The 20,556-nt window shown below is 43.9% G+C and overlaps 1 protein-coding gene across 6 annotated transcripts in view; it reads left to right on the top strand.

Moving 5' to 3' along the window:
• Positions 1-18,560, top strand: part of SRPK2 (SRSF protein kinase 2) — a 151,045-nt gene extending 132,485 nt beyond the window's left edge. For 3 of the 6 annotated variants that reach the window (XM_086746256.1, XM_086746274.1, XM_086746266.1), the window contains 4 exons: positions 9,784-9,853; positions 10,565-10,657; positions 11,090-11,182; positions 16,894-18,560. In XM_086746256.1, the coding sequence (XP_086602382.1) occupies positions 9,784-9,853; positions 10,565-10,657; positions 11,090-11,182; positions 16,894-17,078 (441 nt within the window). In that variant the 3' untranslated portion in view covers positions 17,079-18,560. The remainder of the gene's footprint in view (positions 1-9,783; positions 9,854-10,564; positions 10,658-11,089; positions 11,183-16,893) is intronic. The other 3 variants (XM_086746283.1, XM_086746302.1, XM_086746292.1) reach the window with 2 other exon arrangements.
• The last annotated feature ends 1,996 nt before the right edge of the window (positions 18,561-20,556 follow it).

Genomic DNA, 20,556 nt, shown 5'->3' with positions numbered 1-20,556 from the left:
AGTTTTGGAAATACATTTAGAAATATCTTTGTCTATTTTAAAAGCGAAAACTTATTCAGATTTTTATATTTTACAAATACATGTCTGAAAAGAGTGAGTGTGTGAGGAGGAGGAGAAGACTCAAATACTAGACACAGTTTGCAGGCGTGGGTGATGAGAAGAATTGCAGAGCTCAGAGGGAGAGGAGGAGGATTGAAAGGAACATAAAATCCTACAGATATTATAAGCTCAGCAAGCCATGTGTTGGAAGCAGCAAACCCATAAGTAAAATTGCAAGTGTGTTTTCTCTGGAGTTTAATACTAGCATGTGCTTTAGTACACAGAAAAGAACATTTCCAAATTTACTCTTCCATTTGGGGGCAAAATGTATAATTTTTCTATTACATTAAAAACAAAGCATAGAAAATTTTCCGCAGTTTTGGTTTTAATTCTTTAAATGATTCTTCTCTTAACTAACTGGAAGATTACTTTAGAGACTATTCATTTGTTTTACCTGATATTTTGTAAACCTCGGTTGAACTTGATACCTTTTTATGGTATTGAATACCCTGTATTCATGTTCCTTTGAGCTTGTACCTGCCTCCAGCTAACTTTATATAGTCTTGTAGCTAAAGCCACATAAAAAGGCTGAAGTCTGTCTAGGATTGTGTTTAAAAAAAGTAGGGTACTTAATAGCAATATTGCACCTGTTCTTACAATGCTTGGGGTCATCCAGCCCCTTACACATTAATTCTCATCCATGTTGTTTGAGCGTTAGAGCTTTCGTCATGCAAGTTCTTTCTCAAACTAAAGGAAAAAAAAAAAGCCTAAGGCATCTCTGCCACTAGGGATATCTTAATTCATATTCACAGTTATTTATGAAATGTCAGTATTTTAATGAGAAAATTATACTTTTGCTTTTTTTTATGTAAGCTTTAAAGGTAGTAAAGCATTAGAGGCAGAAACACTGGAATTCTGTATTCTGCCACAGACTTTAGTTTCTCGCCCTTAAAAAATGCTGTAGCAATTGTATAATCTTATAGCACTGACATACAATTGTTGGCTTCACTTGTCATCATCATATAGTCATGTAAAAAACAGAGATCTGTCTCTGAAACTCACCCCAAAAATTAATCATTTCAGACCCCCTCAGGATCTACTTTCATTACTGTGTGGTTGAGAAAATGGGTCAGAGCACTGTGAGTGCAGATCCTGTGTTAGATGGAAAACAGCTCTGAGGTAGGGATTGACTTTGAGACCTTAACAGCTTTTTCTGCAGAGGACTTGCAAGAGAGATTAATGGCCAGGGAAACACTCCTGATGTGGAACTGCAAACTCCCAATTACCTTATGTAGGCTGTCTTTGGAAATTATTATTTGATCCTCTCCAATCCCTAGAGCAGGCAAGAACCGCGAATACCAAAGTGTTTGAATGCCAGTGTAGTCCCACCTGCTTTCTTAATTTTGTCCTTGTTGTACCTAGATGTCATTCAGAAAATGCCCTTCAAGGTTACCTTGCTCTTGTTTCATATTTAATTGACTTTTTTCCATATTGTTTACTGTTACATGTGTTTTCAAAAGGATTGTCTGCTGGAATAGGAGCTGGAGGTGGTGTTTATTTTCAGCCAAAATACAGCTCAGATCCCCCGTTAGCCATGTTGTTTAACTCTCAAAGGAGAGCAAGGAGACTTCTTTGTCATGTTGCTTCGCTTGTACAAGTCCAAAGTCATTAAGGATGTTCTTGGAAGCAGTACTATGCGAAACGAGTGGTCCAGCAGAATTGCCATGGCGTTTTTCTTGGCGAGTTTCTTTCCGTCCTTCCATACTTTGCCCAGTATGACAGTACCAAGCACACATGAAGTGGTGTCCTACCAGATGACTTGGTACTGATTGCATATGGTACTTCTCATTTCCTCCTTTTTTAATTTTTTTTTTTTTTAAAAAAAAAGGTTTGTCAGTGAAGGGGTAGCTATATGTTATTAAGTGACTGAAGTCTGAGGTTGTGTCCAGGTTAGGTAAGCAATTGCTCTGATCATATCCACCTGTCAGAAATACTATACTTGTGGACAGGTGGGCAAGATGCCATGTGGCCTTGTGGTGAGAGCTGCGTTACATCGTTACAGATCCTGTCCTTCATTCTGATCGTGATTTTGACTTTGGATGAGCTTTCTTGTCTCAGTTTCTCTACTGAATGATAATGCATGTATTACAAAATTGTGTGCCTAATATGAATGATGGGAAATAATGTGAATGCAGAGTAAGGTAGTATCAAAGCAAAGACAAGATGTTATGTTTTTAAAACCCTTACTCACAACTGAATCACTGAGCTAGTTCCCTGAACCTGCGCTGAAAGAGGGTTCGAAATATTTTGACCTCATTTGGATGGAATTGTGTGTAAATATATCTTGTAGATCTGTGTGTGCCCACAACCTTCAAATTGGAGATTTCTGACCAGTGTTCTCACAGAGACTGATTGCGGTGTGCTCTTCACTCCTCCATCTGTGTAGCTCTTGCTGACAGAAGATCTGCTGCTTCAGAGTCGTAGTCAGGTTCTCCATCTCAGTGGGCATTGTTTAAGTTTCACAATGTGACTGCCAAACTCTCTTAAAAGGCCTTGCTCACAGGTAGTGCAGAACACTCTGCTTCATAGTAAACAGCGCATATGAAGACCGCTTAGCTTGCAAAATAGAAGAGATTCTCCATGTGTTATATATCCATTACTGTGTCAGATGTTCTAGGTCGTGTCTCTATTAAAAAAAAAACCCAATAAAAATGAGCCTTTCTTTGAATTAACTTACGAGTCTATAGGGTTTCAGTGTCAGAGGTTTATGTGTATATAAAACACATCAATCTTTTGATGTCTCCTGGATTTTATGAAGGAGCCCTTGGAAAGCTTGGGACCAGGATTCACCTGGGATCCTAACTCGGTCTTGTGCTTTATGGATCTCTATTTGAGACTAAGGTTTTTCATTGCCTTTTGCTTGCTAGTGAAATAATCTTACTCACTGGGAATAGCACTGACGATGAGAGTAGCAGAGCCACTGGTTATTGTATTGGCTTGTATTTATGGCCTGAAGAGTTAAGTCAAGCACAGAGGTGGTGTTTTATCGCAACAGCAGCAGGCTCTTTTTCCATCATACCATTTGCTCATCAGTTTTACGTAGTCATTAGTAATGAGGATGGAGATGATGATGTTTTTAAACAAAAGCCTCTGATAATGGTGCCCTGAGCATGCAAAGCATCTGTGTTCATGTTTGCACAGCAACTTTTAGAATACCTCCACCTCCTTTATGAATCTGGCTTTTAGGACGTGCTGTATGTTGTGTCTCTGTGGAGTGCTCTCCTCACCTGGGCTCTGGCAGTATGGGTTGGCTTTGTCTGGCCGTCAGCTCCATGGTTTTGATGTGGCTTCCAGGAAAAGAATAATCCTGTTTTATTTGTATTGTCTTTAGTATGGGAGTAGCCAGAGATTCTGATCAGGATTACTTGTGCTGGAAGTGTATACCAACAGAGCCATGTCAAGACTGTACCCAAACAGCAAAAGAGGTAGAAATAACTCAGTGCTAATAACTGTTTCTTTTGGTGTTATGTCAGTGAATAAGTAGCATTGCAAGCCAGCAGCTTGTGAGCCCAGTCTTCTAATTTTAGATGATTCGGCATGGCCCAGTTCTTGTGCTCCAAACCTCTTCGAGTCAGATTTCAAGGATGAGAGTGCATATCCTCAGGCCGGTACCAGTCTTCTGCTCAGGTGATCTGAGCCTCAGAGTCTTTAAGAAAAAGAAAACAAAAAAAGGCAGAGGAAAAAAAGAGGATGATGCATATCTTTGGAGGCTTATAATCAATGCACACACAATGTGCTATGAAGCTAATGAAAGAAGTTAGATGCGGGTGGGCATTTCCAGACTGACAGAGTTGTTCACTTGTTCTGTGCTCTGCAGAGAGTGCAACAAAATGTGATTTAATTTTTTTTTCCCAGACTTTGGTGACCTAGGGCTGAGTGATTATTGCTGCTGTTTGCTGGACATTTTAAGTTTTGCTAAGGAAATTGCATAGTCCCCTTTCTTTTTCTTTCAACAATGTGGCCTCTTTAAGTGGGATACTCAGCTGCTCTCATGGAAAGCTAGACCCTGGGAATCTCTCTCTGCATTTATCAAATTCTAGAAAATTCTGTGTTCCCTTGCTGTACTAAGCCCTATTTTAGTTCTGCCAACAGGGAGGTGCATCTCTCGTTTTCACCCAAAAAAAGGAACAGATTTGGAGCCAGCAGTGCCTTTGACAGGATTGAAACAACCCTTGATCATTTAATTTTATCAGTCTGAATTTCCACATTTGCAGTATTGAGAGCGTTGCTTTCTGCGGAGCAGAAACTGAACAGGCACTGCATGATTTAGCATTTCCTAAATCTCAAAAACCATGGGACACAGTACTCCACTGCTGCTGCCAAAAAATCCTGGCAGGAAAAGGGCCTTAGTACTGGCAGAGGGCATCCCTTTGTATTGCTCCTGGAAATGACTGCAAGCACCATGACTCCACTGGTTTTCCTTGTTTATGCTCTTTGGATTGGAGACAGGGAAAGCACCTGAAATGATGAATCTCGTCATCTGACTTTTGCTGTTCATTGTGTACAGTGTTGTTTGAGCTGCGGGGAGGAGATGACTGTCACAAGCTGGGACATTAACAAGCCGATGTTTTTAACACTTAACCTGAGGTGGCTTTTGTGGCGAGTTGTGATTCCTGAAAGATCTTCTTATAATAAGAACTAGCAAATAGATCTTAGCTGTAGATCAGCGGGAAGTCAAGAGACGGAGAAAATTGTACTTGCTGTTTTATCTACCCAAAGAAAATCCAAATGATGAGGGAAAATACGAAAATACTACTGAAGTGAGAGGGAAAGGAGGCAGGTAAACAGCTCTCAAAATGGGGGAGATGCTACTACAAGGCAAGCTAGCTTACAGGGGTGTTTTATATTACAAGCATTTCTGTTCATGTGAGAGAAGTCGGAGGGACAGAATGAAGAATGAGCTACAGGAAGAATGAGTAACTTATGATGTTAAAATTAAACCTACATGCAAGTGCTTGTAGTTCAGCCCCCAAGTTACTTCTTTGCGTGATGTCCTCTAACATGAAGTGGAGAGGTAACTGTCCTTAACTACTCTTCCTGTGATGTAAACGGGGAAAAAATGATCGTGTCTCCATGGGATCATGTGTATCATGTTAGTATGTGCGAGTGGCACATACCAAAGATGTGATGGCAAGCCTCAGTCTGCACAGGAGCAGTATTTTGAGGTAAAATGGCAAATAAAAAATCTGAAAGAAGATAAAAAACTTCAAGTCACTATGCACATATTTTTCAGTAGGCAGATAAAGTGCAAAATGCTGTTATTAATCACTGTACACCCTTTTTGAAGGTGGTGGGTGGACAACCTGAAACATTCAAAAGAAAATGATTTTCCAAAGAAACTGACTTTCCAAAGCAACCACTCAGCGTGTGCACGATTCCCAGATCAGAGTACGGCAAATAATAGAAACCTGTTTCCTTTTCAGGCATCCCATGTGTGTCTGTGTTTTGTGTATCTGCCCTTTCTTACCAAGCACTAACCCTGCCAGATGCCTTTTCTGTTCTTTCCATTGCCTGGCTCCTCGGAGATGTCCATGGGGGATCAAACTGTCAGCTGGTGTGTGTATGGCAGAAAGCTTTTTGCTCATCTTTCCATGCTCCCACTTACCTGTGGAGCAGTGTTCTTCAAACTAAGCCCATTTTTAAAGCAGTTACAATCTTCTTATTCACAGCCCGTCATTTCAGCTGGGACAGAGAAACTCTGGCCAAGAGCCGGATCTCGTCTGTCAGAATAATAATTCTGGCTTATAGCTTGTTGTCCTTTTTCAGCTGAGGCTTCGTAAGAGGAATTCAGAGAGGCTGATGCAGTCCGAGTGAATTGTTCCTCAGTCCTCTCCCGGACAGCTTTCGCTAGGCATGCATCCATTTCCATTCCCCAGATTGAGTACCCAGCTGTCTCGCAGTGAAAATGTAGCTATTTCCAATGGGGTGATGAGACACGGATCAATAATATGTGACAGTGATGCCAGCAGTTCAGTATTGTGGTAGGTTCATATACAGCCACATGGCAGGAGAGGAATCATAGCCTGTCCAGAGCCTACAAAAGCAGCAGTGTCACCATTTGTATTAAAGGTTGTTTGTATCTGCAGATGGAGAAAAGCAGTCTAGACTGTTTTTCTGCGGTAACCTTAGAAAAGTGATGAGTAGTGACTGCCAGTACAGGCGGTAATGATGGATGATTGCCTTGGGCTTGTGTGCCATATGTTGAGTGTGCTGTATCTCATTTGTTATCTCCATGTAATAACTGAAATGCTGATTTCTGTTGTGGTAAATGTCAACGTTAAGTTAAAAAGATCAAGGTAATTCAAAATTGGCATTTCTGTCAGGAAACTAATTTTTATAAATGAATACTTTCAAAGGGAAAGTGAGTAAATGTGATTAATCTGTATTTGTAGCATCATGGAAATAACAGCCAAATGTAGGTTGAAAGGAATCTCTAGGAACCTACCTCCTGCTTGGACCAGGGTTAACGTCCAGGGTGGATGAGGTTACTCAGAGCTCCTCCAGTTGAGGTGTACGTATTTGTCAGGATGGCATTTCCACAGCCTTTCTGAGCAGCCTGTCCCAATGCTTAGCCAGTCTCACTGAAGAATTTTTTTTCTCTTATCCAATTGTAATTTCCCATCTTGCTGCTCGTGTCTATTCTCTGTTGTCCTTTCATTGAGAAGAGTGTATCTTGGTTCTCTCTTGTTACTGCCTTTCAGGCAGCGGAGTGCAGCAATTAAATCTCTTCTCCTTCCTTTCTCCAGCCTGAATAAACATAGCTCCACCAGCCTCTCCTCCTGCATCCTCTGTTCAGCCTCCTGACATCTTGAGGGTCCTCCCCGGTCTTCCTCCAGTTTGGCAGGATCTCTCTCATACTGGTGGCCCCAAGCTGGTCACAGATCTGCAGATGCAGATGTGAGCACTGAGGAGAGGGGACGTCACTTCCCACTGAGGGCTGGTGGCACACGTGTTACACAGAGCCCAGTACATGGTCAGCCTGCATTTTCGTGGGAGTGCACTGCTGGCCTGGGTTCAACTTGCTGGCCATCCAGATCTCCACCTCCTGATTTATCACAGAGTATCAACAACTTTGGAATTGGAGACTGGGTGGTTTTGTGTACCTGCAGTTGGATGCAAAGTGTTGATAAGTACTGAAAAGTGCACTGCCAAAACTGTAATTCTGAGTACCAGCGGCAGAGAGCCCTTCTTTTGGTGGCCCTCACTCAGTAATGGGACTTCACGTGCTTTCTGGTGCTCCACACCTTTGGACATCAGCTTAAAGAGCTGGAGAACTCTGACTGATAGGATCCAGAAATAGATCCTTTTCTGGCTATTTACCTGCTTATCAATGTGTTTTCAACACTGATTCTTTTAGTTTATTGTGAAAACCTTGGTCAAGGATTTATTGATTTTTTTAAATGAGGCCAAATTACTTTTGTTTGTCTTGTGCTATGTAGCCAATCCATCGTACAGATAGGAACCTGTTACCAGGTTGCTACAGATGAACCTGTGAGACATTGTCCTACAGGAGTGCTGAGAAGTATTATTACAGATATTTACTGCAGCTGTCTCTGGGATGTCCCTCTGTGCCTCTGAGTCAGAAGTTTCTCCTTTCTCGACACAAAGTCCGTTAAGGAGAGTCAGGAAATCAAACATCTGAGATGCTGCAGCTCCAGCCCGTGCTGGGCATGGAGTCAAAGCTATACAAAACAGACAAATGAAGCAGCAGCATCATTTTGAAAAGCTTTAGTTTCTCTTCAGCGAAAGGCTGGTATAAATATCCCAAATCTGTGAGAGCCTGCAGCTCTTATTATATACAAACAGATCTAAAATTCCGTGGATCGCAGTGGCATGCTTACTTCTTGTGCTTCTCTGTGAGTAGTTTTTACAGTTTTTTTCTAGTTTAATCTTTTTAGTCCCACGCAGACATATTCAACTATTAATATTTCATTTTTGGGGACAGAAGCTGTATTGTTTTGGAGTCTACCTTTGTGGCTGAATTCAGCTACATTTCCGTTATTCTCCAGGAATCTGTGTTTAAGTAGCAGTGAGTTTCTTAACGACCTCAGCAATCGGCCCCATCAGCGTGTATTCTCCTAGGAAAGCTGGGCCAGCTCTTCCGGTGAATGTATTCCCATGAGATACAGAGTGGACACTTGGGGCTTCTCAGTCTCATCTCAAGAGAATCACAATGTTCTCCATGTTGTGTTTAGACATCCCTACCAGTGTTCTCTTCCGGCTACTCTAAAAATGTTGTCAGTTGAAATACCTGGTAATTTGTTAAGTCCTTCAGATTTTTTTAAGCTGTAAAATGAAAACTCTCAATCCTGAGCTGGGAGTAGAATAAGGAAAAAAGTGAAAGACTGTTCATTAGTGACCGTGACTTTAGAAATTAAAGGCCTGTTGAAGGATCAACAGAAATGTCAACAAGGGGCATTCTTGCTCTCTTGGCAGCTGTGTGTGATTGCAATTAATTATTTTGGCTATAGCCCACTTGGATGACACTGCAGTTCACAGCTTGAAAAAGCCAGGTGCCCATAAATAGGCTAAATTTGCAGGTGATTTAGCAACTCCAGATTACAAATTGGAACAGAAAAGTATGTATTTTCAGGAGATAAATATTTTGTGGTAAACACTCTGACAGTGTGAAATCCCCTCCTAGAGCTGTGCCAGGGAGTTCTGCCTGATTTTTGGAGTGATTTTCTGGATCACATGCCTTGCCTGGTCTTGGAGATGGAAAGTAGTTTGATGTTTAAACCACCTGGAAGGAATTAGATTCCTGTGGCTGCTTGGGTAATTGGTGATCCAGGGTGGAAAGAGAATAGTTTAACAGATCAGGCTGGGTGAATCCATGTTTGTACACAAGTATGGGCTCTCATCGTTATTCCAGCGCTTTGTGGCTTTTAATATGCATTACACCCATAAAGAGAAACTCGCTTTTGTCCTGTCCTGTCCTAACGTAGGGTTAGCGTCCCACTGAAGCATTGTGATGGCCGGAAGGGATTGCTCTTCACCGTGTCTGCTCTGGGTTCCTTTGTCAATGCCACTCATTTTACCCCCATGACAGCAGTATTTACTTTGATGACTTACAGTTCAACAAAAATACTTTTTAAAAAGACTGTCCTAGACATAGAGTCATCAAGGCAACTTACCCTGTTTGCTAGTTTCAAGTGATTAATTATAGTTAAAATGGATTTTATTTCTGATTCAGACTTTGTTATCTCAGTCCCCAACATGCAGTCTGACAGATAACCAGCCTGCAGATACAAGTGTGGCTCTTTGTTATGTATTTAGAAATACCTCTCTCTCAGCTTCATTAACTTACACGTGTTTAACATCCTCAACAGACAACACATTAGTGTGCTAAAACACGTTGAACGTCAGCTTACGCTGATGCCCCCTTTGCACCCCCGTGCAGCCCACGCGTTCAGAATGCCAGACCTTCGGGCTGTCGTACCGAGGGGGTGTGCTCGGGGCTGCCCGGGGCGCTCTCCCCAGAGCCGGGGGTCAGGCTGCCATTGTGCTGCAGGAGTGACGGTCCCCAGGTAAGTGGCTTCTCCTCAGTCTCAGATCCAGTTGTAGGCCTTCAGCTTTGAATGTTAATTCCCCCTTGGTTCTGAGGTAGTTGTGATGTTTTGCTGACATCTTATGATTAAAAACAGTGTTTCTGAAATCCCCATAAATATGTCTGTTATGTTATAGGCTTTTGAGCTAGCGACTGGAGATTATTTGTTTGAACCGCACTCTGGTGAAGACTATTCCAGGGATGAAGGTACGAAGCTTTTGAGATATTGTATGAGTTTCTATGTATTTTCACACTCCTCCTCTTAAATTTCCAGTGAGCTTACAGTGGGGTTAAGTTTTATATTTGAGTGAACTGTTCATACACATTGTTTTCAGAATATAAATATGATTTTTTTCTTTTTAGTTTTAAGTTCCATCACTAGCAATGGGTGGGCAAAAACTCCCTTCTGCAGATACTCATCTACTTAACAACTGCCTGAAGGAATTAAACTGCCCTTCCTGTAAGATTGCATATGTGTGGAAACCTGATTGAGAATAACATCATTTTAGTTTAGAAAAGAAGCGACAAATTTGAACTTTATAGTAATTTCTCTTTGTAAGAGTGACACTGGAATAATGTTTACATTGTGTATTTTTATTTGAATTAGGCAATTACTAATTTTTTAAAAAAATCAGAATTAACTCCTGCTTCCATCTGTATACCTGTCCATTTTCATGCTTGTTTGCTTGTAAATGCTCTTTGCAGTGGTAATGTGGGCATCATTCATTGTTCCTAAATGCTACTAATGATGCCAGAGCTCTGCTGATCCTGGAAACCTCTGCATGGATTTGCTGCAAACATTGTTGATTTGAAACTATTTCTGATTTTTTACTAATTCCAGTTTCTTTCCTCTTCTTTTTTATCCCATCCTTTCCCTGCCCCTTCCACTCCCGTATCCTTTTTTTCTCTCCCTCATAGACCACATAGCACACATCATAGAGCTGCTAGGCAATATCCCAAGGCACTTTGCTCTATCTGGAAAATATTCTCGGGAATTCTTCAATCGCAGAGGTAGTACCTCTTCTTTTTGAAAGGTGCCGTGATGCAGACAGAAGTGGAATTGCTGTTGCTGGTTGTAGCATCTCCCGCTGAGGAGCATTTCCTGAAATCACACGCTAAAAATTTCTTTTTGAAAAACAAAATACACAGGAATCTGTGACAAAAATTTTTTTTAGCTAAATTTTCTGATAAGTGACTAGTGGTACATTTTAAATTATATAGCAAAAGTTGTTTGTAGCAGCTGATGCTCAAATGTTGTTTTGAGAAGGAAGTTTTGCTGAAAGCAAATCCTTCCAAATTAGCCACTGAGCAGCGTGCATGTGTCTTTTTTTTACCAGGATCAATCTATTTCTGTCTGTACCGGGCCAGTGTTAGTGTGTGCATGCAATGTACTGATTAAACTGTTGTATGTTTCTGTTTTGCTGGCAATGTTCTCCAATGCAGACCACATAGCATTGATCATTGAACTGCTGGGAAAAATCCCTCGAAAATACGCTATGTTGGGGAAATATTCCAAGGAGTTTTTCACCAAAAAAGGTAACGGTATTTATGCAACACTAATTTAAAGCATAATACTATCCAGAAGGAGAATATGTTCATTTATGGGTACTGAAGAAATAGATCCATTTAAATGGAGAGCTCTTATTAAAGAAGAATTTTGGTGTAAGCTTGGCTTTCTGAGAAAGGCCACAATTTGCAGTATTCCTTTCAATATGTCATTTAAAATTCATTTTGGGATGTACTCAACAGAGTGTGGATGTTAACAAATGTCTGTGTGAATCTGTTGTCCGGTGTTCAGGTAAATGTAAGGAGTCAAGTGATGCATAGCTCGTAACATGGTGGAGAAACATCCATCAGCTGCTTTTGGTGGTACACGGTGGACCAGCAGATGGTACTGATGAGGAATAGCCGAGGTGGGAAGGGAATTCCTGGGCAGTGCGCACACAGCTGTGTGCAGTCAGTCCTCTCACTCCTGTAACATCCCTGAGGAGAGAGCGTGCAGAAAAGGTTGCTCTGTGACAGAGCGATGGAGAAGGCTGCTGTGCTGTGCACCATGCTGTCTCACTTCAGACACTCTGAATTACCGTAACGTGAGTGCCGCAGCCGTAGTGATGGCTTAGCTGTGCTTGGCGTTGTACAGAAATGCAACCTCTCTAAAATTCAAGCCCTTGTCAGTTGCTACAGCAAAGTAATTAATCTGAGCAAACGCACTGGGCCTTACGGTTCTTTTATCTTTTTGTTCTTTGTCTTTGCTCGTGCTGCAATTTGAGATGGGTTTTTGACATGTGAGGGAACTTGGTGGTGCTTCAAGTGTCTTTTGTCCCTTCCATGTATGAGAGACAGCACTGCGTTGTATTGAGGGAAGGGTGCGTCAGGAGACCATTACATGGTGGGGGAGCATCTGGGGCAGTCGACTGCAGCTGGTGAGCGCGCTTTCCTGCTGAGCAGCGCTGCAGCTTCCCTCTTGCCCGTGACTCCACGTGCCGGAGCGCACAGTTCACCGGCGGGGCCAGAGCCCGCCTGCTGCTTCCAGCATGTGCGGTGCCGGGGAGGCTGAGGCGGCAGCGCTGTGCTGTGAGAGGCTGGGGCCGTGAGGCAGGAGACTATCCAGTGATTCTTCTTCCCGATGCATGAGAGCTGCCCGTTCCATGTGTGGATATTTCTGGTACGGCAGGGACCTCTATGTGCCGTCATTGCCTTAAGGAGTGTGTAACAGCGTTAAACGGCGCGACAAAGGGCAACACTGATGATCAAGGAGACAAAGCAACTGCCTGGGGGGGGAGTCTGAAACGCCTGGGGCTTTTTAGTGTGGAGGGGAGAAGGTTGCTGGAGGAAAGGTTTACAAAATGGGAAGGCAGTGGATAAGTTGAAAAGAGAGGCAGTTTCCTGCAGCGCCCACTGTATAAGAGCTGGGGGACGCCCAGTGAAGCTTGCAGGGGGTGGCTTTAGAACAAGTGCTGTCCTACGCAGCTTCAGGAGCCTGCTGCCGTGGGGTTGTAGAGAGAGGCCACATCAGCAGGCTGAGAAATAATCTCATGTTAACAGAGATGAACAAACTCGGGCTCACAGGTCTGTAAATGTATAAAGCAGTGAAAGGGTTGGGCAGGAGGAACCTCCCGCGCCCCCGACAGGGATGGCAGCTGCCGGAGTGAGGGACAGGGCCCGGGGAAAGGCTCCCCTGCCCTCCCTACCCGCCCCTCCCCGTGGCCACAGCTGGAGTCAGGTACTGAAGGAGAAAGACCCCATCAGCCTGACCCCCCTTAAAGCGTCTCATGTTCCTAATTTTCACTTTACGTGAGATGGGTTGACATTTTCTAATGTTGTTGCAGAACCTTAAAATGACCTGACAGTTACACAACAACCACAGTGTTTGTGGCGCGCAGGAGGGGCGTTTGTAAAACTCCCCTGATGTGGAGAGTTTTGCGTGCTTCCATGAGCATCTCCTACTGCCAAGTGTCACTGTTCTCTAGGCCTGAACTTCAGTGGCGCTCCTCAGGCACCATCTGCCGTGAGATCAGAGGCCGTGTAGTACAGGCCTCAAGCTCTTGTGAAAATTTCACGCTGTGGTGTAAAGGTGGGCTTGGAAATCTAACTGGGCTCCCATTCTGAAAACATCAGCCTTGGGTGAAAATCAAGAAATCAGGATATGGATGTGACTGCTCTCCATCAGCAAGTTCACCCTCAGAGAGAAGCTTTAAACTATTGAATTTTTCCACTGAAGTGACAGGCCCAAAAGGAAAGGTGTTACCAACTAACGGGTTTACAGGATTGAGTCCCTCCTCAGTAAGTGCCTGAGGCAGCTTGTGACGTTCACATAGGAGGGTGCATGAAAAAAGGAAAAGCATTTGTAAGTTACTTGTTAGTCCCTGTAACACAAATACTCACATACTTTTTATAGGGTCTCATCTTGACTGAGCCCAGTAATAACGCCAGTTATTACTGGAGTTAATCCAGTAATACTCCAGCCCTTTTCTCCAGTGCCTCCATGGAAGCAATTTTGTCTGTAAAAATGATTAATACATTTTGGCACTAAAACCCTTTTGTTTTTTGTTGTCCTATGTAGCCACGCTCAGGACCAAGCTATGCAGTCTCTCGCTGACTCCCCCCGCCCTCCAAGGGAGTGTGGGAGAGAGAATATAACAAAAAGGCTCGAGGTTTGAGATAAGGACAGGGAGAGATCATTCAAGTTACTGTTATGGGCAAAACAGACTCAACTTGGGGAAAACCATTTGTTTATTATTAGTAGTAAAACCAAAGCAGGATAATGAGAAAGAGAACAAAGTCACTTCCCCCCAGGTCTCCCTCTTCCCAGGTTTAACTTTATGTCAATTACCTTTACCTCCTTCCCCCCCAGAGTGGCACAGGGGGAAGAGGGAATGGGGGTTACAGTGAATTCATCACTTTTTGCTTTATGCCGCTCCTTCCTCCTCCAGGGAAGAACTCACTGCTCCAGCGTGGGGTCCCACCCATGGGTCCTTCACGAACTGCTCCGGTGTGGGTCTTTTTTTCATGAGGTGCAGTCCCTCCGGAAAGGCTGCCCCAGTGCGGGCCCCCCACAGGCCACAGCCTCCTTCAGGCATCCGCCAGCCCCTGGCTGCAGGTGGATCTCTGTTCCTCTGTGCGCCTCCATGGGCTGCAGGGGCACAGCCGGCCTCACCATGGGCTGCACCACGGGCTGCAGGGGAATTCTGGCCAGGAGCCACATTACTGCTCCCCCTCCTTCTTCACTGACCTTGGCGTCTGCAGCTGTTCCTCTCACAAGAAATTCTTCACAGTCGGCTGAGGCAGACGCCTCTCAGGTTCTCTTCACATCTCATCTCCTCTCCACTTCTTGCAGCCGGGCTGAGTTGGGCCCAGTCGGCTGCCCGGTGGGAGGCCAGAGGGTGAGGGCCGCAAGGCCCACAGGGCTCATGCCTCTCCCTCTCTGCCCCCGCTCCAGCTTCTTCACATCTTCTTCTCTTTTTTTTTTTCCTGTTTTTCCCCTTCTTAAATACGTTATCGCAGAGGCGTTATCAGGGAACATTCTGCTGCCAATTGGCTCGGCCCTGGCCAGTGTTGGGTCTGCCCTAGGCCCGGCCAGGTTTACTGGACAAAGGGCAAACTTCTAGTAGATTCTTGCAGAAGCTGCCAGTGTAGCCATTCCCCGCCCCCCCCCATATTTCTAGACTATGGTCCACTTTTATTTTTCTTCAGGTGTTTGCTAGCCCTATCTCCTCGTGAGATAAACCTGTGCAAGATACTGGCTTGGCACTGGCTTTGCCTGTTGGAAGTTGTAACAAGGAAATGTGCTGCTGCCCATTTAACAGCCGGGAAGGGAAGGAGAGGGCTCTCCTCCACCTCCCTCGCTTCCATCCACTGTACCATGGGGCCTTACCAGCAGCTCTTGCATTGGTTCTTGGGAGCATGTCCTCAAAATATGTAGTAGCAGATTATATCCCACTGCTGCTTCCCCAGTCCTTCACGTCATCTGTTTCTTACTGTTCAATAATCCATCCTCCTCTTGCCTGGTGACACATCTTAAGTCTTATGAATTTCATACACTAGCTCTGGGGTTTTGTATCATGGTCACCAAAGAAAGTTTTAAAAAGCATCTTCCCCTTCCCGCCCCCCTCAGGTCCTTCAGATTTCGTTAGTAATTTCCTTCTGACTTAACATTTCCTTTTTCAGAAGGTCTGTTGCTGCCTCTGCTGTGGACATAAGGGTGTTACGGTTCCGACAACTCTCTTGTCCTCTCTGGATATTTCCTATGTATGTGCTTCACTGTCAAAAATCTAAATCAAGTGCTTCTGATAGGAAGTTTACACTTACTATTACATTTTTAGCATTTCTTCGAAAATTCATTTTAGTGCCCTCAGTACTGATGGTATCAGGCTGGTGGGCCCGTGCTTTTCATGTCTTCCTTAAATACCAGTACTGCCTTGCTGTCCGCAGCTACACACTGCAAGCCTCAGGAACTAGATGAAAATACGTGTTGCCAGACACCTCCATTTCCTGGGCTGCTCTCCAGCACTATGGGATAGAAATGGGAGGGATCCACCAAATTAAAATAAATTCTTTTGAGTTTCTCATCCAGCTCAGTTGTGTTAATTGCCTTTTACTTACCCTGTTGTGAACTTCTGTAGCCTCAGGGATGTACAGAAACTCAGATCTGCAAACTGACGCCTGGTGGTGTTTTTGGGGCAGTAGATTACAGCCAGGGACAACAATCAAGTTGCTGGAACACTTCACTAAAAAATAATGGGGCCTGTGTGCTCCCATACTGGATGGTGTAGTCTGCTTGTGAAGCTATGAGTGAGTCATGTTCAGCTTCTGATACTGGGTGAACCCACTTCCCTCCTCAGCAGCTCAGGGGACATCACGGGATCTCCACAGGGGTCTCAGAAGTGTTTTTTGTAGCATCACATGGAGACTCTGGCTTAGATGCATACTGGGGGAGAAGGGAGACAGCAGTGGAGGAGCAGGGAGCAGCCAGAAGAGTCTGTCTTCCCCATTGCATGGGGTGACCTGTGGATAAACCTGGATAATCTTGCTGGTTTGAATGGTAGAAGGGTCCTCACCTTCTTTCTTTGTTTTGGTCTGAAACGCATTGCCAGGGTGGCTATGTGCTCCCTCTGATGGAACTGAAATTGTGTAGCTGCTACCACTGCTTGCGTTGGTGGCAGGTGGAAGGAGACATGGTAGCAGCAGGCGCTTCCTTCAGAGGGAGGATTCAGACCACACCTCTTGGGTGTGTTTGCCTGGGAGACGGAGAGGGATCTCTGTGTGCCAGACCTCTGTGCCTGCCTTGGTTTCGAATGGATCTCCGCTCTGCTGGATTGTTGGCACCTCCCATGTAGTGAGGCAGAGCGAGCTGTGTTGCCAAGACCTCCATCTTAGGATTGGAGTGGTAAGATTGGGGTTCGTTGGGTGATTGAGAAGGAAAGGCCTGTGGTGTTCTCTGCCCATGGCGTGTGAACGACTGCCTGTGTGTGCGGGAGGACGAAGACAGCAGGAAAAGTCAGAAATGATACGTAGAGTCCAGGTGTAACTTACCGTTTGCTGTAGGAATTTCTTGGTTTTGACATCGGACATACTCGTCTCCTTCGAGGACCTCAAGCAAGCTTGCAACGTGCTGCCCTTCCTAAATAACGATTCTCAGCCTGGTCAAGGTGCTGTGAATGCAGAGTGGGAGAAAAACGGAACAGGGATTAGTCGCTAACAGGGATAACGAGTTGTTTTTCTAATGCCAGTAATATTTCTGTTTGCAGGAGAACTCCGACACATTACCAAGCTGAAACCTTGGAGTCTTTTTGATGTGCTCGTGGAGAAGTATGGTTGGCCTCATGAAGATGCTGCACAGTTTACAGATTTCCTCATCCCCATGCTAGAAATGGTTCCAGAGAAACGTGCTTCAGCTGGAGAATGCCTTAGGCACCCGTGGCTGAATTCTTAGCAGAATCTCCCAGCTATTTAAAAAAAAAAAAAAAAGCCAGCAACCACTTTCCAATGCATCGGACCTAAATGGTGACTGTCACAAATTCTTTAGCAGGATCACACGTGAGCTGGCTTCAATCCTCAGACCTTTGTTTTGCTTGAGGTACTGTTTGACATTTTGCTTTTTGTGCACTGTGTTCTTGGGGAAGGGTAGTCTTTTTGTCTTCAGCTAGTAGTTTACTCACCCACTTTCTTCAGAAAACACTTAACGTGTCTTTAAGCATTGTTTCTTGTGTTGTGTGGCATTCAGATGTCAGATTTTTGAACAAAGGAAACTTCCCCCCATGTGTTTTGGCAAGTTTTGTAACTATTTATGAAAAAAAAAAATATTTTAGCTGATGCATATTATATAATTTACAAGCGTAAGGAATTTATCAAGTCAGAACTGAGTTACGGCAAGGAATTGTACAATTTTATCTTCTGGCAAAGGGACGTCATTCTTGTATTATAGTGTATGTAAATGCACCCTGTAAATGTTTCTTTCCATTTAAATATGGGACTGGGGACTCAATTTCAGAGTAAAGCGACTAAGTTTTAGAGAGCTTTATAGCGAACCAGTTGCATGTAGTGGACTTGAAACTGCTTTAAGGAATTGTGTAAACTTTCTATTCTGTAGCAGTTCCCGTTATTGGATTTTAAACAAAGTGGCTCTGGTTTACAGGATTTCATTCCCCAAATGGCACTTTAAAGGAAGGCTAGACTTCTTTCTAATAAAGTATGCATTATCATTTAGCACTCCCTTTTAGAACTTTTGCCTATTTTAAGTGCTTTTAAGAAAAGAAAAATAGCAATTTCCCTTACAATGTGATAGTGAAGACATGGTACCATATGGTGTTGCCTTTTTATAAGCACTGTAAGTTGTACTATACCTTAAGAAAAACAAAAATTAAAAGTCGAGCATGAGAACCACTCTCTGTGTAGAATTACTGATCTTTTATAATAAAAGTGTGTGCTTGGCATCAGTTAAGGAAGGATATAGCTGCAAATATTTACAGTGCAGTGGGTAAAATAATCCAAGAAGCAAGATCATGCTCATTCCATTCATAGCTTTACATGTTTCTAAAACAAATTGCACTAGCTTTCTTCTTTCCCATACCTAGACAGACATTACCCGTTGTAAGTAAGTTGCACGCAACAATTATGTGTTTCCTAGGAAAAGAAAAAAAAAAGCTGCATAGGCTGAAGCTTATAGGCAATACAAGATTTTAGAATGTACAGTACAGAGGTCTGGTTTGGCCTCTTTTAGAAGTCAGTGGGATGAATGTAAGCTTACTTCTGATCTTCATGTAACTACGGTGCCACTTTTCTCGACTTTGTCCATATGAAATTTATTCTCATGCCTTTGCAATAACTAGATTGTGAGAAGATAGCCCCATGCTGTAACAATAACCAGTTGTTTGAGGTGCTTGCAGTTGTCTAATTAAAGTGTTTTGTTTTTTCAGACAGTGTGCTGGTCATTGGAATCTTTGCTAGCCATGGCTCCAACTGTTTGTTTGCTAGAGGTCCGTGTCACTCGGGGTGGGGGAGAGGGGGAGAGCGTATTTTAGCCTGGCCAAAGTGAAAAGCAGCTTTCTGTGTTACTGTGTGAAATCCGCCACCTGGTGTGGGTAAGGGGGCACGAGGGGCTGTGGCTAAGAGGTTGTGAGGTGAAAGATGGCAAAACTGAACAGGAGTATTTCATACAAGGTGTTTAATTACTACAAACAAGCAAACCATTGCCCCGTCCCAAATAGGCCGGTGCAGTCACTCCTCCAAAAAGGAACTGCAAAGCCACCCCAGAGTGTGAGACAGCCACACTGGCCAGGAGAAACTCATCCACGTGCTGAGGCCCTGCCAGCAGCTGGGTGTCAGGACCGAGCGCCTTCACCCTCCACTCTACTTTTAATGGCTGCCCCAAGGACAACCCTCGTGAGGACGACGATGCCACAACAGACTCCAGAGCCAGAGGTAAAAATTATGTTTGGCTTCACACCTGGACTAGCCCCTGGTAGCTCCTCATTGCTGCAACTAATTAAAAATTTGTTCTTGAGTACATAGCAAACACTAGCACTGCAGTGAAGTGCCAGTTCAAGTGCAAGCCAAGCACGGTGCTGGTGTAGTGCTGCCCTTCACTTGGCTGGGGCGATACACACAACTCTGGGAGCCTTGCATAGTCCTGGTCTTGTTCTGCAACCGCGTGTGTCAGCTCCTTATGCTGCTGTAAGGCCTCACAGTGCAGAGTTTGGATTTTACATACTCTCATATTTGAGACGATGTAATGACCTACTTCATGGAGAAATGGGTCAGGACAACGAGATCTGAACTTTGGGCTGTACAGATGGGGTGACGCAGGTTGTTTCAAAATTGGTGTCTGAGCAGCAGAATAGGGTGGTTTGGGGTGGTGTTTTTACCATTGTTGATGGCCTACTCCTGTCCTACTGCATGCTAGGGCAAAACAGTCCACGTGACAGGTGTTTTGCATACCCAGTTGTTCAGGGAAGTATTTCTAGTATCCTATTTTTACTAATAAAATTGTTCAACAATTACAGGCAAGATATAATTTAAAGTAGCCCCTATTTTTTTTTTCGTACATGTTAAAAAAAGAATTACCACCTTTTTTTTTTTTAAGTGAGTAGGAGCAGCCATTTCCCATCTTCTCCCAGTTCAGGTGTTCTCTGGTTTTGTTCTCTGGGTCTGAGATGCAGCAATCTAGCACAGTCCTGTTATGTGAGCAAAATTAGAGCAGACACTGCTGAGATGCAAGGCTGTTGTCACGCACCCACTACAGAGTAACTCTGTGCTGTTGCACTTACCAGGTGCAATTTTAGCTGCTGCCCTTCCACAGCAGAAATAAACTACTTCCCTTAATTTAAAAAAAAATAAAAAAAAATAAAAAAAAGAAATTAAAATACTACTACATAGTGTGTAACATTTCATATCCCATTTTAGCACCACTCACTCAGCTCTCCTTTGATGAGGGAATCTCTGCAGGGCTGGGTGGGCAGTGATGAGAAAGGCTCCATCACAACTACTGTTCAGCTTATTCTGAAAGTTTCTGGGAAGCCTGATAAGGTCTCAGTCCTCACAGTCTGCACTCACGGGAGAGCCTGAAGATCCACTAGAAGAGGAAAACAGGGGTGTACTGCAGCATGCAGGTGGTACTGCAGTCTGCAGCCAAGGTCAGAACAACACATCTGTTAACAGCTTCAGTGCACAAGGGCACTGGTGTACTACAAATACTCTCTAACACACCGCTACATGCAGATTAATCTACCAGTAAACTGACACAAAGCCCTGCTGTGCTTGGAGTGATTTTTCCTCCCCTCTGGACTCAGCAGGGGAAATAAATAACCCCCCTCTCCTCCAGCCCATTCCACATCCACCTGTACTAAAGAAGGAAGGCCACACATGGAAACTGCGAGGCAGTAAATGGCTTCCCAGTGACCACAGGGGCGTAG

This window comes from Chlamydotis macqueenii, chromosome 1 (genome assembly GCF_036417535.1).
Source record: "Chlamydotis macqueenii isolate bChlMac1 chromosome 1, bChlMac1.mat, whole genome shotgun sequence".
NCBI lineage: Eukaryota > Metazoa > Chordata > Aves > Otidiformes > Otididae > Chlamydotis > Chlamydotis macqueenii.
This window is presented reverse-complemented; position numbering and strand designations above follow the sequence as displayed.